The following is a 21348-nucleotide window of genomic DNA, read 5'->3' on the forward strand; positions in this document are numbered from 1 at the left end:
GCGGCTCCCAGCGCTGTACGTTATTCCCCACAGGGAGGTGGAGTACGGACAGCGCTGGGAGAGCTCTCTCCCAGCGCTGGCGCTTTGACTACGCTTAGCGCTTCAAAGCGCTGCCGCGGCAGCGCTTTGAAGTGCAAGTGTAGCCAAAGCCTGAGAGCCAGAAAATCACGAATGCTAACATCTGCTATGACACTTGAACTTACTGTGTGGCCCTGAGCAAGTCATTTAACTAACCACTGTTTTCCTATTTGTAGAGAGAATATTTACCTACCTGACAAGGATTAGTTAATGACAGTAACGGAATCAGAAATGTGAAGTGCTATGAAAAGTCTATGTATTAGTGCTATTTCTCAGAAAGTCAAAGACTAGTTGCTGAGAGCGTAAGATTACATCCAATTTTCTTTTTTACATACAGGAATGCCCCAATTTGTTTTTATGACACATGTCAATCCCAGATCAAGGAAAATTTGTTCTGCTTTAGACATTACCAGCAAAACCCAAAAGACAGATGCTGTACTGCCATAGAACTCAAGGGGAAACAAATCTACAGAATACCAGTTTTACAGTATTTCCTGAAGAAATCTGACAAAAATATTTACAAATGGAGTAAATTACAGAGTAACTTCATAAGGCATATTGTGCAACTGGCCTAGCATATATGTGCCTCCACTTTAACAGCTAAAAAGAGCTTTTTTTGAAGGACTGCATTTCAGCACCTCATGTGAAATTATGATACTTGTAGAAAAGCTGAGCAATGCAATAGATACAGTTTAAACTGCTCATCCTTGCTAGTCAAATTATTTTGCACAAAATTACTTTAATTTTAAGAAGTTGCTTATTTGTGTCTATAGGTCACATGAATCATGTTCATCGGTTTGATGTAAAGTTAACTGCAAGATAAAGTGGATGCTGCTCTAAAACCTGGAACCAAAATTAAAACAATTTTTGCTGAAATACAGCATTTAGAGCTGCACTGGTGATTCTAATATACTAAGTATCAAACTAATTAACAGTCTCTTCTTTGGATTTTCCTCCAATCACCACCATCAGCTCTCAAACTTCAAATAGAAGATAAAAAATGCATGCACTTCAGGAATTTGTGTTAAGTGGTTTTAACAGGTTACAAGACGCATGCTGAACACTATTATTACTAAATCCTTCCCTCCGCTTCCCTCCCAGAAGAATGGCTCCAGAGCAATTCCATGGAGGCTGTGGGATCGCAAGCATGGCAAATGCTAGGATGTCAGAGAAGTGTGTGAATCAGCTCTGACAGCAATGGGAATCATGGACTATGAAAGAAAATCAAATTTTAAATAAGTGCATTGACTTTCTGTTAACTTGACAAACAAAGTGAATGTAATTTTCTTAGTTAAATCTGCAGTCCACGTTTTAATCCAACAAATCGTGACACTAATGTTCCATTATTATTAGACAATTAACTGAGAAATTACTTCAAGGTCAAGTACATTTTCCCATTTTGCTATTTTTGTTGTACTGTGTTTCTTAAATAACTAAACCTCAATTAAGTCATCTTAGGCAATTAGAAGAAAAAACCCACAAACACAAAAGTTACACTCTTCCAAATATTATTACAAATAAAAAGTGTTAAGACAGGAAACTGAGTTTCATACAGCCTTTCTTAAAACACATCTAAGGTAGTTTTTTTCCACAGGGGACTGGGAAGGGTCTAAAGTCTTACATCATGAAACCTACTTCCTCATTCTTCTCCCCACCCTAGCAGTGCCTGTGTGGCAATGAGCCAATACACAACAGCAGAATGATCAGTTAAAAATAACAAGCAATTTGGTTTCTTTATGTGAAGAAAGTTTCCTGTAACTTCATTCCTGGGATTTGACATTTTTGAAGATGGGACCCTCCTTGGGACACACAGACATGTGAAAAACCCGCACCCTGAGAGACACATAGCTGTACTATCTAGAGGACAGAGGAGACAACGTCAGGTGGAGGGAAGCAGTTTCCCACCCACCTAGCTACCAGCTCTTGGCGAGGTGGATTAACTACGCCCGAATGTCTGCGCCGCAGTACAAATGTGCTGCTGTAGCGTTTCTAGAGCAGCCATGTCACTGGTACAAACACAGCCCAGTTTGGTAGCCAGACAAGTCACCATCTGATGGCAGCTCAGGTGAAATACCATGAACTACGTCTGACGGGCTCCAAGCACCCAGTGTGGCCAAGTGCCCAGCCTACAAAACGCACCCCTGGGTCGGCCCCCGGCCCGGCCCCCAAGAGCTGAATAACCCGCCCCATTGCTCTAGCGCGGCAGGGTCGAGCGGGCCCCCGAACCCAGCCAGCACCTGGGCCCCAGCCCATGTGTGTGGAGGGGCAGGAGGGGGCCATGGCGCCTGCGGGCCAGCAGGAGCAGCGGCCTGGGCGAGCCCCTGGCCCGGAGAGGGGCAGGCCGCTGCTAGCCCCAGGGAAAACGCAACTCGAGAGCCAGGCCCCGAGGCGGCCGCCTCGCTCTCGGGGCTTCCCCCCGCAGGCGCCGCGCTGCGCTCGGGTCGCAGCTGCCCCCCGCCCGGCCGCGGCCCCTCACTCACGGGCTTCTCCCCGACACGCAGGCGACGGCAGCAGAAAGCGGCGGAAGAAGCTGGGCCTCGGCCAGGGCCGCGCCTTCCCGTCCCGCCCCCGGCCGCGCCGCTCACACCCACCTTCCCGATCCCCGGCCCCTGCGCCGCACTGCGGGAGAGAAGCCGGGAGCTGCTGCTACCGGCCCAGGGGCAAGCCCAGTGCAGCGGCGGCAAAGAGCCCTTGGGCTCTTCTGTCCTGGGCACAACTGAGTGCAGGCCCCCCTCCAGCCAGGCGGCAGCGAGGCCCAGCCACATATAAACCTATCCCCGAGTCACGATAAAGTCCCCCCCCCCCCTACAATTAGACTTAGCCACCTATTATTAACATGTCATAAAATCCTTCTGTTCAATCAGACCAAGGCAGTTTAACCTATCCTTCAATCATGAAAAAAATCCCCATGCAATGAGATTGATGCACATATAAACCTATTCCCGAATAAGGATAAAATGTCCCCCTACACACACACCCCAAGCTACATATTAACCTATCCCTGAATCACGGTCTCCCATGGCCCCCAGCAATGAGACCAAGCCCCGTATTAACCCATCACTGAACCACACCGAAGCCCCCATGCTGCAAGGGGAACTCCTGAACCACACAGCAAAGCAGCACTGCTGCTGCAAGAGCACTTTTTTAAGCATTTATCTCTGCTCCCAAATCCCTAAAGAGCAGCTGCAGCTCCCTGTGAACTTCTCCTGGCCTGGGTCTCCACAAGGCACTGCTACTCCTCATGGTTTGCCTCCATTTAACCAGGCTTCAGTCCTTCCTGCCTGCGCAGAGGGGTATTGCAAGAACCCAAGACCAAGGCCTGGTCTACACTGGGGGGGGGGGAGGTGTCGATGTAAGATATGCAAGGGTAGCTGAAGTCGTGGATGTATCTTATTTAGACTTACCTCCTGTCCTCACGGCGCGGGATCGATGGCCGCGGTTCCCCCGTCAATTCCGCTTCCGCCTCTCACCCTGGTGGAGTTCCGGAGTCCACGGGGAGCGCGTTCGGGGATTGATGTATCATGTCTAGACAAGACACGATAAATCGATCCCCAATAGATCGATCACTACCCACTGATCCAGTGGGTAGTGTGGACACACCGCAACTCTTCTTAAAAACTCTTGAGTTCTCATCCTGCTTTACCACTGACTTGCTGGGGGGCCTTGGGTAAACCCTCCTTACCATGAGTGCCAAGTCAACCCTGGCATAACTCAATTAAAGTCTATGGCATTACAGCAGGGTTAGCCTCACATCTTAGTTACGTCTGTCCTCTGGAAAATGGGGATAATACATAAGTAACTACTTCACATCAGTATTAAAAGGACCACACTTTTGAAGTAGGGTGAAGTCTGCTTACGCCAGTGTTGAATTTGGCTGGGAAAGGATGATATTGTAAGGCCCCAATTTTGTAAGCCATTCTGTTTGGCTACGTCTACACTACGGACCGTACAGTGGCACAGCTGGTCTCCTGTGTAGCCTAATTATGCCAGCGGGAGAGAGCTCTCCCACCGGCATAATTAAACTACTCCCAATGAATGGCAGTAGCTATGCCAGCAGGAGATGCTTTCCAGCAGACATAGTGCCGTCCACACTGGCACTTTTGTCAGTGAAACTTGTCAGTCAGGGGTGTGTTTTTCACACCTCTGACAAAAAAAAGTTTTGCCAACAAAAGTAACAGTGTAGACTCCTAAGTGGAACAAATTGCAGGATCTGGGGCTTAGACTGTAAGCTTTTGTCCTTGTATGTGTTTGTTCAGGGTTTACCACAACCTGGCTCTAATTCTGATTGGGGCCTTTAAGTGCTACTGTATCAGAAATATTAAATAATGGTAACTGTAAGTGCTATGGGCAGGAGGACTGCTCCCCTCTCCCACTGAGGAGACTAGCTGTGGCTTCATCTCCTCTGACTCTCTACCTTGAGCCCTTTGGAAAAGCTGCTAGTTCCATCAGTCCTATTTCTGCCAGTGTTTTGTTTATATATGGTCCTGTCGTTATCTGTAAAATGAAGACAATAAATGAATCAGTCAATATATCATACGCATATGCATTCCATATCATAAATACTCTCTCATATTTTATTATTTTAAAGTCTGAATTTTATCAGTATAGAATTGCACATTGTTTGGGTTGTTTTACTAAAGGTATTTTAAATGAGGAATTATAGAAGTATTTTATTCTTACCCATATCATGTTAAGGCCAAAAACCACAGAAAACTGCAAACGATCTTTATATTTTTATTCCTTGCCTCTAAAAGACAAATTTGCAAATGTCTGTCAAAAAGAATGCCATATGGAAAGGCTAGCAGAAGGGCAACTAGTGAACCAGCTATATGTGCCAGTTTCAATTTGTCACACTTTTCATTTCTGGAAAATGCTTTATCCTTGTTTTGAGCATAAAAAACTCTCATAAAGGAACAAGTTAACAATACATTTCTCAAAATACATCCTTTGTGAACAGAAAAGAAACAATATGCCTCTATATGCGTAACTCCATGTATGGAGGGGAAAAGGCAAACACCCATAAAGTTATATTAAATTATTTAAAAGGATTGGTAATTTTAGCAATAATCCAACACTAAAGATTCCCCAATAACAACATCATGGGTTACAAAAAACATACTGAAATATCTTGAAGCTACAGATGCATCAAAATAATCTTTTCCTTAATACAAGTAATTATAGAAAATGTTGGTTATATAAGCCCCAGTCCTGAAAAGATTTACACACACACTTAACTTTACACACCAGTACTCACATGCATAAAGTTAAGCATATGCATAAAGGCTTGCCATTAGAGAACTTGGGCCTTAGATATGAAATACTGGTTTAAAACAGACATTGTGTAGATTGCCATTCCCTCCCCCACTCCAAATGGCAGCCTGATCTTTAAAGTGAATCCCTATAATACAAGGCAGATAATAGACTTAAAATATTAGAGCACAAGTGGTAGACACATAAATGACATTATTTCTACCTCAAAAACATACAATCAAATTAAAATGTACAGTCTTCAGACATAAATAGTAATACAGATATTGACTGTGAGATAAACTCCAGAAGCCAGATACTGCCCTCAGTTACACCATACAATCCCACTTACATATATAGTTGTAAATTTTCAGGGATAGCTTTTCTGAATGCTAGGTTTGGTCCCTAAGTTACGTTTACTTTTGTATTTATCAGATTTTTAAAAAATTACTATTTAAAGTCTTTGATGCTTTTGGAGTATTTGAGACATTTATGGAAGTTTCCTTTGCTTAATTATGTAGCAAAAACTGTACAGTATATGCTGACTCGCTTGAGACTGAAGACAGTGGTTGAGTTCGCAAATTTCATATATAAACTTGATGGTGCTACATATGCAGTGATAAATCTTTTGTATAATTCACGTACCTCGGCTGCTGAACTCAGATATCTGGGGTGGAAAATGTCCATTGATTTCAATGAGTCTAGGATTTCACCCCTGATTTTCATAAGATCCTGCTTTTTACCTAATTTTACAAATAGATTTCCTGGCAATAGGAGGCCAAGTGAAATTTGCCCAAGATCACACACAGAATGAGTAACTTAGACCTGTTATGCTTGTGTTTAACGACATGAGTAGTCTCATTAAGGTTAATACACTACTCACACGTGTAAAGTTAAGCACATGTGCAAGTCTTTGTAGGATTAGTTTTAACAGATTTTGATCCTGAGAGCTTTGTAAAGATTTACCATGTTTAACTTTGCAGGATCAAGATCAAGGCCAGTCAGAAAAATTCTGCAATTTGGTGCATAGTTGGTAATAAGGGACTTTGATAATATTCTGTGATGGTCATTTATCAGTATGACTATTTTGATTTTCCTTGTTAATGTACAGGTCTTTTCACTCAAAATAAGAGCTTTATGGAACTTTTCTGGGTTAGAAGGTATTAGAACTCTCCATAACAGCAAACACTAGCAGTTTACAGCAAGGACCATACTTTTGTTGTATGTTTCTGCACAATGATGCTGCAGCTTCTGAGCACTACTACACTACAAATACATAATAATACTTAACAATTATTCATGTGAGCTATAAAGAGGGTGGTATAGCTCCTTCTAAAGAGAGAACTAGAAAGTTGGCTGGGTACCTTACAGAAACAAATATATGTTCCCTGCCCCCAAAAAGCTTACAATTGAATGCCCCAATCATATAACTGGATCTGTGTTGGTGGACCCCTGTGTCCACGCAGAGCCCTATTGAAACCAGTGGGACTTCCTACAGGCACAAGACTTCTGTGCAGATCCAATCACAGGATCAGGTACTAAGTTCAAATATGATACAAGTGGGAATCCTAGATAGCTGAAAGGGAGATTGGTAGAAAAAAGACAAAGGTATGATAACATTGTTATTTAGCCATAAGTAATAATCACTATTAAGAAAAATTAGATGTAAAATATATATTAAATGTAGGAGGTAGAGTGCTTTGTTAACCCAGTTTCTAATAAGTAGCATGTGACAGAATTACATCAATGAGAAAGAGAAAAAAAAAAACCAGATGGTTCTAAACTTTTTAGATATGACTTTCTGGAAGCATCCTAAATTGTGCCTGTCATTACTGGTAGTAATGGTGATTACTGTGATAGAAGTGAAACTGCTCTTTAATAATTTATGAACATTGTATATTGACCAGATTATGAGGATGTTTACTGTATGAATACATTGGTTTAATTTAATGGGGGGTTATCAGGAAAAACAAGCAGGAAGGAAAACAGTGGCTCAGGATAAGCCACTTCTCAGCAAACACTTGAGGGTGGATGAGAGACTGGAAAAGGCCTGGGAACCAGAGGAACAAAAACAAAACCTGTGACAGGGTTAAAAAGGTAGACCCTGTCAAAGAAGGGGTATATGTTGGGGAGTTGTTTGGGGTAACTAGACTGATACACAGGACCATCAGGGGTGTCTGGAGAAACTAGGCTCATGCATCCGACGAAGTGGGTATTCACCCACGAAAGCTCATGCTCCAATACGTCAGTTAATCTATAAGGTGCCACAGGACTCTGCTGCTTTTACAGATCCAGACTAACATGGCTACCCCTCTGATACTAGGCTTGCCTAGGTCACCATTACTAGATGGTAGGACTTTAGGTAAAATAGAAGTGTGTAGACTGTCCTAAAATCCTTTTTCTCTAAGTGCTTTGTTCCCACTATTAAATAATACTCTGGTTTTAAGACGGCTGTCTGGCCTCAGAATCCTGAAGAGAACTACAGGTTCCAAACCCAACTGAAACTGCTTGGTAAACATAATTGATTGTAGTACGGTATACTGTAGCTCAGAGTCTGGTCCAAGAGTGGAATTCTACCTCAGGAGAAGTAAGACACAAGACCTGACACTGGAGGAGGTGCACTCTGTGAGACCGGTTACCCTGTATTCATGAAAAACCTATTCACCTAATTGTAGATTGCTTAAAAATGTAATGATGTAGTATACTTCTGGTTTCAAGCAAATTCAATTACATTTTGATTTACTTTTTCTTTAGTGTGATTAGAAGTCATACTGTTTATGTAAATTACATGTTTAAAATTATACAAGACTTTAGTCACGGAACTACAATGCAACCCTGCTTTTTCAACAGCTGCTGATGATGGGCCAGATTCTCATCTCAGTTGCAGCAGTGCAAATCTGGAGTAATCCCACTGAACTAAAAAACTAATTGGGATTTACACAGGTGTAAATATAATCAGAATATGGCCATTTTTTGTACTCATGCTAAATGCAGAACTTAAAATCTCCATGGAGATGGTGGTGGCTTTGTTTTCAGACATGGCACTAGGTTTAAGCCATTTTAACATTGAAAAGAAGAAACTAAATATAGAGTTACTATTAGCAAGCAAAACTATGTTTAGTCACAGTTAAGGTTACTGCAGGACACATCCCATCCCACCCAAAACCTTAAAATTATGGAAATAAGAAATTAGGGGGTAAACTTGTGCCTTCTCTTCCACTTTTATATTAACACACTCCAGTGCTCCATAATGCTTTGACTTCCATCTCCAACAGATACCCAAAAACAAGATATCCCCCAACTTCATCAGACTTACACTGTAAGGCAAAACCTTAACAGTTACTTCATATGCTCAGTGCTTTTATATCAAGAGATCAGCACATCTGCCTGTCGCATTCCATCCATTTGGGAAGTTTATTTGCCTTAATTTTGCCAAGGTTGCTGTTGCTGGTGTTGATACGTGGGCAGAGTTGGCACTGAGGTTTGTTGCATGGATTGGTTCCTGAGTTAGAGTTGTTATGGTGTGGTGTGGTGTGTGGTTACTGGTGAGAATATGCTTAAGGTTGGTGGATTGTCACAGCATATTCTCACCAGCAACCACACCACACCATAACAATTCTAACTCTAACTCAGGAACCAATCCATGCAACAAACCTCAATGCCAACTCTGCCCACGTATCAACACCAGCAACACCATCACAGGACCTAACCAGATCAGCTACAACATCACTGGTTCATTCACCTGCATGTCCACCAACGCTATGTACATTGGCCAAACTGGACAGTCACTACATAAAAGGATAAATGGACACAAGTCAGATATCAGGAATGGCAATATACAAAAACCCATAGGAGAACACTTCAGCCTCCCTGGACACACAGTAGCAGATGTAAAGGTAGCCATCTTACAGCAAAAAAACATCAGGACCAGACTCCAAAAAGAAACTGCTGAGCTTCAGTTCATTCATTCAAATTTGACACCATCTGATAAGGATTAAACAAAGACTGTGAATGGCTAGCCAACTACAAAAGCAGTTCTCCTCCCTTGGTGTTCACACCTCAACTGATAGCAGAGAACCTCACCCTCCCTGATTGAACTAACCTCCTTATCTCCAGACTGATTCTTGCCTGCATATTTATACCTGCCTCTGGAAATTTCCATTGCATGCGTCTGACAAAGTGGGTATTCACCCACGAAAGCTTATGCTCCAATACATCTGTTAGTCTTAAAGGTGCCACAGGACTCTCTGTTGCTTTTTACAGATCCAGACTAACACGGCTACCCCTTTGATAGTGAGAGTCTGTCTACCTGGGCTGGAACTTGGGAGGTACTCTCCCAGCTGCAGTGTAGACATACCCAAAATGGCTGTGGCTGCATGCTCAAGGAAATTGCTCTTTTTCCCCTCAGTTCTGGAATCAGATTTGTGCAGATTTGATTGTAGCACTGGTGACTTAAATTTGAGTTGACTTAAATAAGTTGTTTTATTCTTTTGCGGAGTGGAGCTGTGTACATTTTCCTTGAGAAAACTGATATACTTCTGAATTAGCATACAGGCATCTAGATAACATGCTAATGAGATTTTTAGAAATACTGTTATGTTATTATTTTGGTACATGTATTTATAAGGCCTGTAGTCAAGGGGGAGGCTTGCATTTTTTGTGTGGACATTTACGGTTGAATTTTGACCCTATGAGGATCACACACAAACTGATTGTGAGCAGCTTCCCCAAAAGTGTAAAAAATAATAAGGCAGGTGGAAAACTATTATTTTTAAAAACTTCACTATTTTAAGCCAATTTCATGAATGGGAGCGGAGGGGGGGGGTCTGACTAGTGTGACCAGATGTCCCGATTTTATAGGGACAGTCCTGATATTTGGGGCTTTTTCTTATACAGATGTCTATTACCCTCCACCCCCTGTCCCGATTTTTCACGCTTGCTGTTTGGTCACCCTAGGTCTGACTCATGGCTTTTGAACCTTTGGAGATCCCTTGGGCCAATGCATTGATCACTATAGGGTCGAGGACCTCGTTTCTTGACTCCTAGTCCCTACTTGCACCTCTAAACTATGCTACCTCCTCTTTTAGACTGAAGGTTGGAAAACAGTTTATTATATGACATGACTGGTTTGCACCAGTGACAGGTCTTCCATGTGGAAATGTACAGCCACCATATGCCACTAGGCTGGCTGCTAGAGTCTTTTCAAAAGCATTATAAAAAACTCATCTTTTCAGTAATCCATATTATCTTATATATGTATAGAAACCCACTTTTTAAGATCATACGCCCGATTGCTTGCCAGAAAAACCGCCGCTGATCAATGTCTAATGTGAGTTTCTCAACCTGTACACCAAACCCTTTTCTTTTCTTTGAAGAGACATGGTTTGTAAGATTGCTAGATGGGAGCTGTGCCCATAATGCTAGGGGCTGAATCACCAGCCTGTAGCCTCAGCTGGTAGCACTACCCTTGCCATGTGGGAGTCCCAAGTTTGGAGCAATCTTTGCTCCCTGGGCTAGCTGAAGGGTAAACACAAAAGCTTGCACTTGTTAGCTTATGTCTGTTAAATTCCACATACATTTTCAAACGTTGGGACTCCACAACAAAGATATTGTTTTAAAAGTAGAAAAATCAAATACTTCCGCGGGCCTCCACTTGCCCATTTCACGGGACACCCCGGCGACGAGCCCTCACCTTGCAGGCTCCATCACCCCGCCTCACGCCCTCAATGGGACGCAGCCCAGCCCAGCTGTCACGCGCGCAGGCCCTTGAAAGGGCCGGGCAAGAGCGAGCCCCGCCTGCCGTGCGCTGCCCAGTGGGGCGGCCCCGAGGTCAGACAGAGACGCACGCAGACGCCGCTGCCTGGGGCCCGGTCATGTGGGGCCGCCGCGGGCTGAGCTGTGCAGCCCGGGTTCTGCTTGGTGTCCCGCGGGCGGCCGGGGGCTGGACCAGCGGCCGCCGCCCGCTGCAGCCCGGTGAGTGGCGCCGGGCAGCCGGCTGTCCCGCTGGGAAGCGAGCCGGGCTGAGGTCGGAGAATGTGCCTTGCCCTTTTTGGAGGAGCCCGAGGCCACGGTGTGCGGCAGGCGAAGCGCCATTCTTAGCGCGCAAGGCTTGGCGCACTGCTGCGCGGGAAAGTGGCCGTGCTGGGGCTGGGGGGCGTGCGTCTGGAAGCTGCGGTATGGTGTTAAAAAAATATGGCATGGCTGGGACTGAGCAGGCTCATGCGAAGTGAGGCTACTCAATAGCATCTGCTGCCCTGCCCTTGACTCTGGTCTGGTATTACAAGTTCGTAGATTTTGTTTGCACTGTAGTTGTAGTCCTAGGTCCCAGGATATTAGCGAGCCATGGTGGGTGTGGTGATACCCTGGAAGTCATGAACTGACTGACCAACCACACACCTCATTTGGAACCGAAAGTATGTGATCAGGCAGCAACAGAGACCAAAAAAAAGCAAACGCAGTACTATGTTAAATGTAAACTACTTAAAATTTTCTTTTTACTAGGTAAGGAAACTGTTTCTGTCCTTGTTTCATTTAAATTAAGATGGTTTAAAAGCAGCATTATTCTTCTGCATAGTAAAATTCCAAAGCTGTATTAACTCAATGTTCAGTTGTAAACTTTTGAAAGAACAACCATAATGTTTGCTCAGAGTTATGGACATTCCCTTATCTGTAATCGCTAAGGAAGGTCTGAGAAATGTGTGGGCCTTCTATAATCAGACACAAGGCCTGAAGACTCTAGGACAGAGGTAGTGAATAGGCAGACCATGAGCCAAATCTAGACCAGCAGATGCTTTTGAATGGACTCTGAAAACTTTTTATTTAACTTTATTATTATATTATATTATTATTATTATTTTATTTAAGCATAATTATTGTTGGGGGTGTGTGTGGTTTTTTCCCCTCTCTCTTTTTCTGGAGTCTGGACCTTGACTATACCAGGTTCAAGAAACTTGGACCAAATAATTGACTACCCTGGCTCTAGGATGACTGTAAAGGTAGATAAGTGGTATCTGGAAAGTCAAGAGAATTTTAGCAATTAAAAAGGAAAGTGACTCTTAATCACAGTTAAATTTTATGTGAATACTTTTCTAATTTAAAATGACCATGGGCCAGATTTTTAAAGGTGTTTAGGTGTTGCTGAACTCAGTCCAATTGAGTGTCAATGGGATTTTGGCTCCTAAGTGATTAAACTGCTTTTGAAATGTCAGGCTCCTAAATCAGTTAGGTGTTGGACTGCTGAGCACACCAATGCCAAAAACCTTAAAAATCTGAATCTAAGTAATCAGTCCTTTATCCAAAGTGTTAATTTCAGAAAATTTGTTCCTTCAGTTATTAACGCTCCCAGTCAATATGCATCATACCTCAAGATGTCTTCCAGCAAAAACAAAACACAAACACGCAACCAAAATAAGTGTCTTTTCTGGCCTTTTTCTTATCATCAAATTGCTTTTTAAAAAAGATTTCTGTTTTTATTAACCTGATAGTAGCAATAAAAATGACTATGTAAGTGGAATGGGTCTATGACCAGCCAGTAGGAAACCAAGGATTTAAAATACATTGTAAATAAAAATCCATTTTATAGTGTTGAAAAGTGTATTTAACCCTTTCCTGCTAGGAGTTTTATTAAAATGCAAATGAACCTGAGAGACAAGCACAATCCTTAACATAAATATTAGTAGAAAATACAGCCTACATTTTTGTGATTAAGGCCTGCACCTGTGTTGATAGTAGATTTCCCTCTTAATTCTCAAGTTGCAAAAAGAAACAATTTCATTGTCAGTATTGATCAAAGATAGGAAGCAAATCCCACTTCTTTGAGCCATCTCACAATACCTTTTAAAATCCACTTTAGAACCTCATAGAGCAGTGGTCCCCAACCTTTTCGTCTGGCAGGCGCCAGATGAAGGACCGTGGCAGCGGTGGAGCACCCACCGAAATGCCGCCAAATTTCTGCGGCAACACCTCTCGGTGACGTCACTTGTCGGCGACAAGCGGCATCATCAAGAGGTGTCGCCGCCAGCCAGGACGCGGGCGCATTTAGATGCTGGCACCACGTTGGGGACCCCTGTCATAGAGAATAAACAGCCCACTCCTTCCTGACTCTTGGGAAAAGAGAAATGTGTATATACTTTATTTCTAATTTTGGGAGGCACTAGGATAACCACGGTGAAAGATAGTAGAATAACTCTGGCTCACCTTAACATCTGTAAACTTGCCATTTAGTGAATTTTCAGTGGGAAATTCCCTCAGACTGGAGCATCTTAATTTTTTAGCATGATTATTGGTTACCACCTTTTCCAAGATTTCTTTGATTTATTTTTTTTTCCCCTGCTTCTTGTGGGATAACAGTCCTTTTTCTTTTCCTAGTAAATGTGATTTTTCGAAATCTTGACACTGCTGCTGATTGTAGTCTTTCGTATAAAGAACTCAAAGGCTTGCTAAAATCCAGAACAACTCTTATTGATGTTCGAGAGAAGTGGGAAATTGGACAGTTTGGAAAAATTCCTGGATCCGTCAACATACCATGTAAGTTATATGTATCACTGCATAGCAACAAGATCAGAAACCTTTAAGCCTAAACTTGCAAGCAAACCCTGGTGACTTGACAAAAACAAGTTTCAATACATATGGCAAACTCTTCTGGGAAACTAACTAGTGTAAGTCTTCACCAACAAAACACCTTCATTAATTACACATAAGAGGCTTTGCATCTATTCTTGCAGTGGGTGAGGTTGTGGAAGCTCTACAGATGAACCCAAAAGACTTTAAAGAACGGTACAATCAAGATATGCCTGCTAAATCTGACCATCTAGTCTTTTCCTGCATGGCTGGAGTGCGAAGCAAGAAGGCATTGGATATTGCTATGTCTTTGGGCTTCAGCAGGTAAGCAATTGAGGTGCTGGCTGGGTAAGCTCCTGTATGGAGAACAGGATCAATGGGAAAAGTCACTTTCTGAAAAGTAGACCCCTTCCCTGGTGGGCTCAGAGATTAGGGAGGCTGCAAAGACAGATCTCATATTATTGATTGGATACATATCCCTTCAGGAAGGAATGCAAATAAAACTTCTAGAACCCATAAATGATGGCTTTTTGGAGCAACTTGTCCTGGCACCCACAAAGGAAGAAGCAATTTTTTTTTTTTATTTTTTTTTATTTCAGGGGTGGGCAAACTTTTTGGCCCAAGAGCCACATCGGGGTTGCACAACTATATGGAGGGCCAGGTAGGGAAGGCTGTGCTTCCCCAAACAGCCTGGCCCCTGCCCCCTATCTGCCTCCTCCCACTTCCTGCCCCCTGACTGCCCCCCTTACTCCTTGTCCCCTGACTGCTCCCTCCTGGGACCCCTGCCCCCTATCCAATCCCCCTGCTCCCTGTCCCCCTGATTGCCTCGACCCCTATCCACACCCCTACCCCCTGACAGCCCCCCTGGGACTCCCATCCCCTATCCAACCTCCCTCTGCTCCTCGTCCCCTGACCACCCCCTCCTGGGACCCCACCCCTAACTGCCTCCTGGGATCCCACCCCCTTATCCAACCCTCCTTTTCCCCAACTGCCCTCCTGACCCCTAGCCACATCCCTGCCCCCTGACAGGGCCCCTGGGACTCCCACTCCCAACTATCCCTGTTCCCCATCCCCTGACTGCCCCCCAGGACCCTTCGCTCCCTTATCAACAGCAGGAGCTTGCAGCCGCGACACCCGGCCAGAGCCAGCTGCATTCCCCACGCTGCCCAGCGGGAGCGGCGGGCAAGAGCGTGACCGCTGCGGGGGAGGAGAGACAGTAGGGGAGGGGCCAAGCACTAGGCTCCCCGGCCGGGAAGAACGGTCCCGCGGGCTGTAGTTTCCCCACGTCTGTTTTATTTAGTCCTAAGTGGAGCACAGGCTCTGGTCCAGGAGGGAAATATAGCTGAACCGTTTGGTAATAGCGAGCATAATGTAATTAAACTTAACATCCTTGTAGGAGGGCAAATACCAAAGAAACCTACCACAGTACCATTTAACTTCAAAAGGGGGAATTATACAAAAATGAGGAATCTAGTTAAACAGAAGTTACAAGGAACAGTCACAAGGGTGAAATTTTTAAAACACCATAATATAGGTGCAAACCAAATGTATACCCCAAATCAAAAACAAACAATAAAGGAACAAACATAAGCTAAACAGCAGAGTAAAAGGAAATTACAGGCAAAAAGTCATCTTCTGAAAATTGGAAGTCAGATCCTAGTGAGGAAAATAGAAAGGAGCATAAACTCTAGCAAATCAATTGTAAAAGTATAATTAGACAGGCCAAGAAGAAAACTGGAAGATCAACTTGCAAAAGATACAAAAACTAACACTAAGAAAAATTAAGTACATCAGAAGAAGGATGTGCCAAAGGATGATCAAGGTGCTAAAGGAGCATCCAAGGAAGACAACGCTGTTGCAGAGAAGCTAAATTAATTCTTTTCCTCAGTTTTCACTGCAGAGAATGTAGTGGGATGCAACCCCATACGCAAGGTGTCCCCTACTCCTCCAACTGCCAGAAGAATTTGGCACTAGCCACTGTCAGAGACCAGATATTGGGCTAGATGGACCATAGGTCTGGCCTAGTATGGCCATTATCTTAAGGATACAGGTGAAAACAAATACAACTTAGGTACTAGTTATTTTACCTTTTTGTCTTAAAGATGGGCTATATGAAAATGGTACTTTGCAGATATGCTCCCAGAATCTATTCGGAGACATCTCTGGTCAATCAGTAACAAGACTTTTTTCCCACTGCTGTCAGCTCTGCAAAAATAGAACAGCTCTGGGAGACTGAACTGAATTCTCTTGTTGCATATCAACAAAACTATTGGCTCACTTGCAATTGCAGTGCCATCTGTGCAATGCTATTGTCTTCAAATCAAGCCCTCAATTATATAATCCTTTACTAGATTGCTCAGGTATATGGTAATTAAGGGCATAACATGATTGTACAAGTGTAAGAATTCTGCAGTTAAGTGCTGCTTTCATCTTATTACTCAGGTTCCTCTTATCTAGCCATCAATCTGACTTTCAGGCCGCAGGCTGAGTTTGGATTGCTGGCAGTCTTTGTTCTTGTAAACTGAGCAAATATTGAAGTGGAAATAGTTCAAACCAAAATGGAATCCCACAATTCCAATCTTGTACTCTACTCTTCTGAGAAGAACCAGACTAAACCATCTATGACCCCACATTTGTTGTGTGTGGGTTTTTTGTTTTTTTTTCCCCTCTCCCTCCTGCGGAGTTTCAACATCTGTTTTCATATTGCTTCATAGAGAAGGCTCTTGTGTTTTTTCCTTTTTTAAATTTGGTTACTTTGTAGATTGGAAAAACCTCCTTAATTAATGTCTCACACAGTTCTTTTTAAACTGTCATTCTGGCCCTAAATGCTCCACTATCTACCTACCTGCCTCTTTATGGTATTTTCTAGATCAGTGGTTCTCAAAGCCGGTCCGCCACTTGTTCAGGGTGAGCGCCTGGTGGGCTGGGCCAGTTTTGTTTACCTGCCGTGTCTGCAGGTTTGGCTGCTCGCAGCTCACTGTCTGTGGTTTGCCGCTCCAGGCCATTGGGGACTGCGCGAAGGGCGGCCAGCACATCCCTCAGCCGCGCCGCTTCCTGCAGCCCTCATTGACCTGGAGCGGCGAACCGTGGCCAGTGGGATCCGCGATCGGTCAAACCTGTGGATGCGACAGGTAAACAAACCAGCCTGGCCTGCCAGGGGCTTTCCGTGAACAACCAGAGGCCATCTTTGAGAACCACTGTTCTAGATAGTATAGCATCTGGGAAGGTGTCGGGTACCAGTCAGATATTGAACCTTCTCTCTCTCACCTACATTAATATAGAGAATCTCCTTAACAATCTGAAATCCATATTGCAAACATAACAGGTTTTTCATTAGCTAACCTATCAAACAAGTATGCATGGAAAATGTGAGTGGTGGATTTAAAACAAAAATTCCAACTCTCTTAAATTAGTGCAAATGTGAGGCCAAAATGGTCTTCACTGTAATGGTTTGAAATGTTAGCACTCTATTACCAATGCATTCAAGATGTTTATACACATCTCCTTGGAGAATGTATAGCTCTATCAATCTAGGATAGCTCAGTGGTTTGAGCATTGGCCTGCTAAACCTAGGGTTGTGAGCTCAATCCTTGAGGGGGGCCATTTAGGGATCTGGGGCACAAATCTGTCTGGGGATTAGCCTCGCTTTGAGTAGCGGGTTGGACTAGATGACCTCCTGAGATCCCTTCCAACCCTGGTATTCTATGAATCTGGTCTCTGAAAATGGTTTGGACAGATGAAATATTAAGTACTAAATTGATACTATTAAAATCTCCTAAAGTGAATGTACTACTATTACACAACTACTTGTTCAAATGTCATTTAAACATGGCCAGTGCTTTCATTTTTTTCCCCTCTGAGTGCAATATGCATTGACGTATGCCACCACTTGCTTGATATTTAATCAGTTATTCATTTTCTCTAATTGAAATAAGATCACTAAGTGAAAGTAAGCCATAAAGACTACTGCAAAATACTTGCATTTTGCTCTGTGAAACCAGGAGCAATTACATTGTGTTGCAATAGTGAACATTGCCACTATTATGCAGTGTCTCAGAGAAACTAATTTTTTTTTTAATATAAAAGGAACTAGGCTTTAATCTTTTTTTCACAGGATTACCAGCAGTAGTATGTCCATAACACTTGACAATCTTCTGTATACTTTCAGAGTTCAGCACTATGCTGGTGGCTTGGAGGAGTGGGCAAAATATGAATCACCAGAGAAAAAACAATCAAGATAAATTTTGGAATATAAGCCTTGTTACATAGTGTCCTGAAACTTACACAAGGCTAGTAATATCTTGTATGAAATAAGATTGAGAATGTAGTGTGAAGGGGAACAATTGTTTATATATGTAAAGTTAATACACACTGTTAAATGTAGCTGGTTATTTTGAATTTAAATTGATTGAGAGTTGAAGATTACACGAGTAGACTGTTCATTCTCCTTTGGTCATATGTTAAAATTACTGTGGAATTACTCCATGAAGAAAACTTAACTTAAAGCTAAGGACTTCAATGTAAAAACTGAACATGCTGTACTAATATATATACATCATAGTAATGTATACAACAGGGGATCATGATTAAACTTACGATGATGAGTAACAGACTTTATACAAGTCATTTTGTTATATATTCCTCTTGGCACAGTTATCTAGAAACATCAGATTGCAGTTATTTTAATTGCGTTAGAATGATACTTTGCAGTTAAGTACCAATTTACTCTGAGTATAGCAGCTGTTCTTAACCTGTCTGTCTTGTCGGGAGGGTAAATAGGAAGGAAGGAACAGATCCTGCAAACACAAGAGGTGACACTCTCTCTCTCAAATTTGACTGCAAAATGTAATGAGTCTGGCTATAGGAGCTATGCCTGGGTACTTCAAGAAAGTTCAGTAACATTTGTTTAAAAGCAAATGTAGAGTTTTGGACAGAAAACTACAGACAATGCATATACCTCCCTTATGAGCCTAATGTGAAATAAGAATTTAGGCATATAGATGTGATTGATTTTAGGTTAGGATTCTTCAGAGCCCAAGGGAGTTAGACACTGACTAGATCTACAGAGCCCAAGGGAGTTAGACACTGACTAGATCTACAGTGAGAAATACAAATCAACAATTAGCAGCCCTGCTCAAATAAAGTAAACTTGCTATTGTATTACAGTAGAATCACCATTTTATAAACTAATTTGGCATTGAGTTCATAAAATTGAACATTATGAAGTTATAACAGGTATGGTGCACAAGTTGTAATATGATGCATTGCATTATTTTCTTCTCCTTCATACTACTGCAAAGTGAATTCCAATGCACTGAAGGCATCAGAATATGAAGAGATGTCTACTTGCTGCTCTGACCTTTTCATTGTGTAACACTTTTTTCTCATCAGGAAAAATGGTTTGTATAACTTGTAGCTTATAAAACTGAAGTTCTATTGTGCTTAGATTTGCAATTTGTTGCAGATTAGATCACAGGCAACTCTGAACAGCTTTGCCCCATAACTTTCCATCTGCATATGGGAAGAAATGTGGATTTTTCTTTTAGAGATGGGTCTTACTGGTTACTTGTGCCTGACTAGACAACTGTAATGCTCTCTAATGGGGCAACAACTATTGAGCAGTGGGTTCAGTGTGGGGAATACACCTGTTTATTGTATATTGCTAAATGAGGGAGGGGAGAACTACCAGGATAGATTCTTGCTAAATAGGAATAGAGGGGTTACTGTGTAGGGAAATGTTGAGAACCACTGCTTAAGTCCATTTGCAAGTTATTGGAACATAATTTAGCAGTGCTTCATATAAGTGAATTACACATCCTCTAATCTGTACAAATAGCTTCCCTGTGGAGTTGGAGTTTTGACTTAGCCCTGGTCTACACTGGGGAGGGGGGGGGGGGGAAATCAATCTGTTACGCAACTTCAGCTATTGAATAACGTAGCTGAAGTTGATGTACTTAGATTGACTCACCGTGGTGTCTTCCCCGTGGTGAGTCGACAGCTGCTGCTCCCCCATCGACTCTGCTTGCGCCTCTCGTGGTGCTGAAGTACAGGCGTCGACGGAGTGCGCTCAGGAGTCGATTTATTGCATCTAAAGTAGACGCAATATATCGATCCCTGCTGGATCGATCGCTACCCACCAATCTGGTGGGTAGTGAAGACATAGCCAAGTAGTATGCCAAAGGTGGCTAAGGGTATCTGACAGAACACCTCTTTATATGCAACCCCAAAAGGTGGGATTTACAAAAGCACTAAGCTAGGCCATCCCCTCCTTTTAAAGGAAGAGGGTGCTTTGGAAGGGCACTTTCCAACAATAGAACTCTTCTACTTCTCTACCCAAGTTGTTTTGACAGAATCTTTATTTGTTGGTGAAAAGGGTACACTTAAAAGTTCTCTCTCTTGCAGGCTTTTATTAAGGTAAATCTATGTAAACACCCTTAGAGGGACGGTTGGGGTGTTTTGTGTGCATCTTAAATGTTTGTACAAATGAGGGGGGACAAATACTTTTTAATTAGATTTTTTTTTAAGGTGTAGACATCCTACTAAAAGGTATCAGAAACCAGCTCATCTATTTCACTTTAGCAAGGCTTTCAGTTTATGCTGTTTACTTCATGTATTGTGTGTGTAGACAGTTCTTTTTGGAGGTCAGTCTACAGTATCTTAACAGTCAGAGCTATTTTAGGTCTATAACCTGTTAAACTGTTTCTCCTGCTGCCCCTCCCCCAAATATCACCTTCAGGTGGGGATTTTCTGGTCACCATTTTCTTGTATCTACTGCAACAGTGTAATGACATTTTAGCTCTGAGGACTAGCCGAGAAGTGATACTTGTCTAATGCAATCAGTGAACTCTTTTTAGAACTACATGGAAAAAATACTTTCACCACTATAATCATAAATGTATTTACATAAATATGATAAACAGATAGTTAAGGGTTAAAGTCTCTTTTACCTGTAAAGGGTTAACAAGCTCAGTAACCTGATGAACACCTGACCAGAGGACCAATCAAGGGGCAGGATAATTTCAAATCTCTGTGAAGGGAAGGCTTTGTCTGTGTTCTTTGTTTGAGTGTTCATGCTCTCTTTGGATCTAAGAGAGGCCAGACATATCTCCAAGTTCTCCTGGAGTATTTCCTACTATCCAGTATAGTGAGTATTAGAAAGGCGAATTAGTCTTATAATTTGATTTCTACATTTGCAATTGTGTGTTTGTTGACTGTTTGCTGGCTCACAAGAAACTAGAAAATCTGGTTTGGTAACTTGTCTCTAGCAATCTGCTAATGCCCTCTCAGTGGGGGTCCTTCCTAACAAGCCTTGTTAGAAAAACCTTACACCTCAAGCTGCTTTTCCAAGCAACCAGAAAGAAAAAGAAAAGAGGAAAAAAAACCCCTCTCTCTCTCTCTAACAAAGCCTGTTAGAAAACCTTATTACCTCCAACTTAGCCCAGCTGGAAACTCCTTCTAACAATA

General features: G+C 42.6%; 2 protein-coding genes across 8 annotated transcripts in view; one reads left to right on the top strand and one right to left on the bottom strand.

Moving 5' to 3' along the window:
* Positions 1-3501, bottom strand: part of USP45 (ubiquitin specific peptidase 45) — a 91895-nt gene extending 88394 nt beyond the window's left edge. For 2 of the 7 annotated variants that reach the window (XM_045010619.1, XM_045010620.1), the window contains exon 1: positions 2559-2786. The gene's annotated coding sequence lies outside the window, so the exon portion shown is untranslated. Of the gene's footprint in view, positions 1-2558; positions 2799-3482 lie in introns of those variants that run through there. The other 5 variants (XM_045010616.1, XM_045010615.1, XM_045010613.1 and 2 more) reach the window with 5 other exon arrangements.
* Positions 3502-11114: 7613 nt separating this feature from the next.
* On the top strand, positions 11115-18930 carry TSTD3 (thiosulfate sulfurtransferase like domain containing 3). The gene is made up of 4 exons (XM_045008665.1): positions 11115-11298; positions 13693-13851; positions 14049-14208; positions 18053-18930. Exons 1-4 carry the CDS (start codon positions 11199-11201, stop codon positions 18123-18125), a joined length of 492 nt encoding a protein of 163 aa, XP_044864600.1. The 5' UTR covers positions 11115-11198; the 3' UTR covers positions 18126-18930.
* Positions 18931-21348: the final 2418 nt, after the last annotated feature.

The sequence above is a fragment of the Mauremys mutica genome, chromosome 3, assembly GCF_020497125.1.
Source record: "Mauremys mutica isolate MM-2020 ecotype Southern chromosome 3, ASM2049712v1, whole genome shotgun sequence".
Taxonomy (NCBI): Eukaryota; Metazoa; Chordata; order Testudines; family Geoemydidae; genus Mauremys; species Mauremys mutica.

Bases quoted from the DNA above. Each gene is read 5' to 3' on its own strand.
- TSTD3 (XM_045008665.1), top strand. From the start codon at position 11,199: ATGTGGGGCCGCCGCGGGCTGAGCTGTGCAGCCCGGGTTCTGCTTGGT. The intron at 11,299-13,692 runs GTGAGTGGCGCC...TTCTTTTCCTAG, and splicing joins CCGCCGCCCGCTGCAGCCCG to TAAATGTGATTTTTCGAAAT. The intron at 14,209-18,052 runs GTAAGCAATTGA...GTATACTTTCAG, and splicing joins ATGTCTTTGGGCTTCAGCAG to AGTTCAGCACTATGCTGGTG.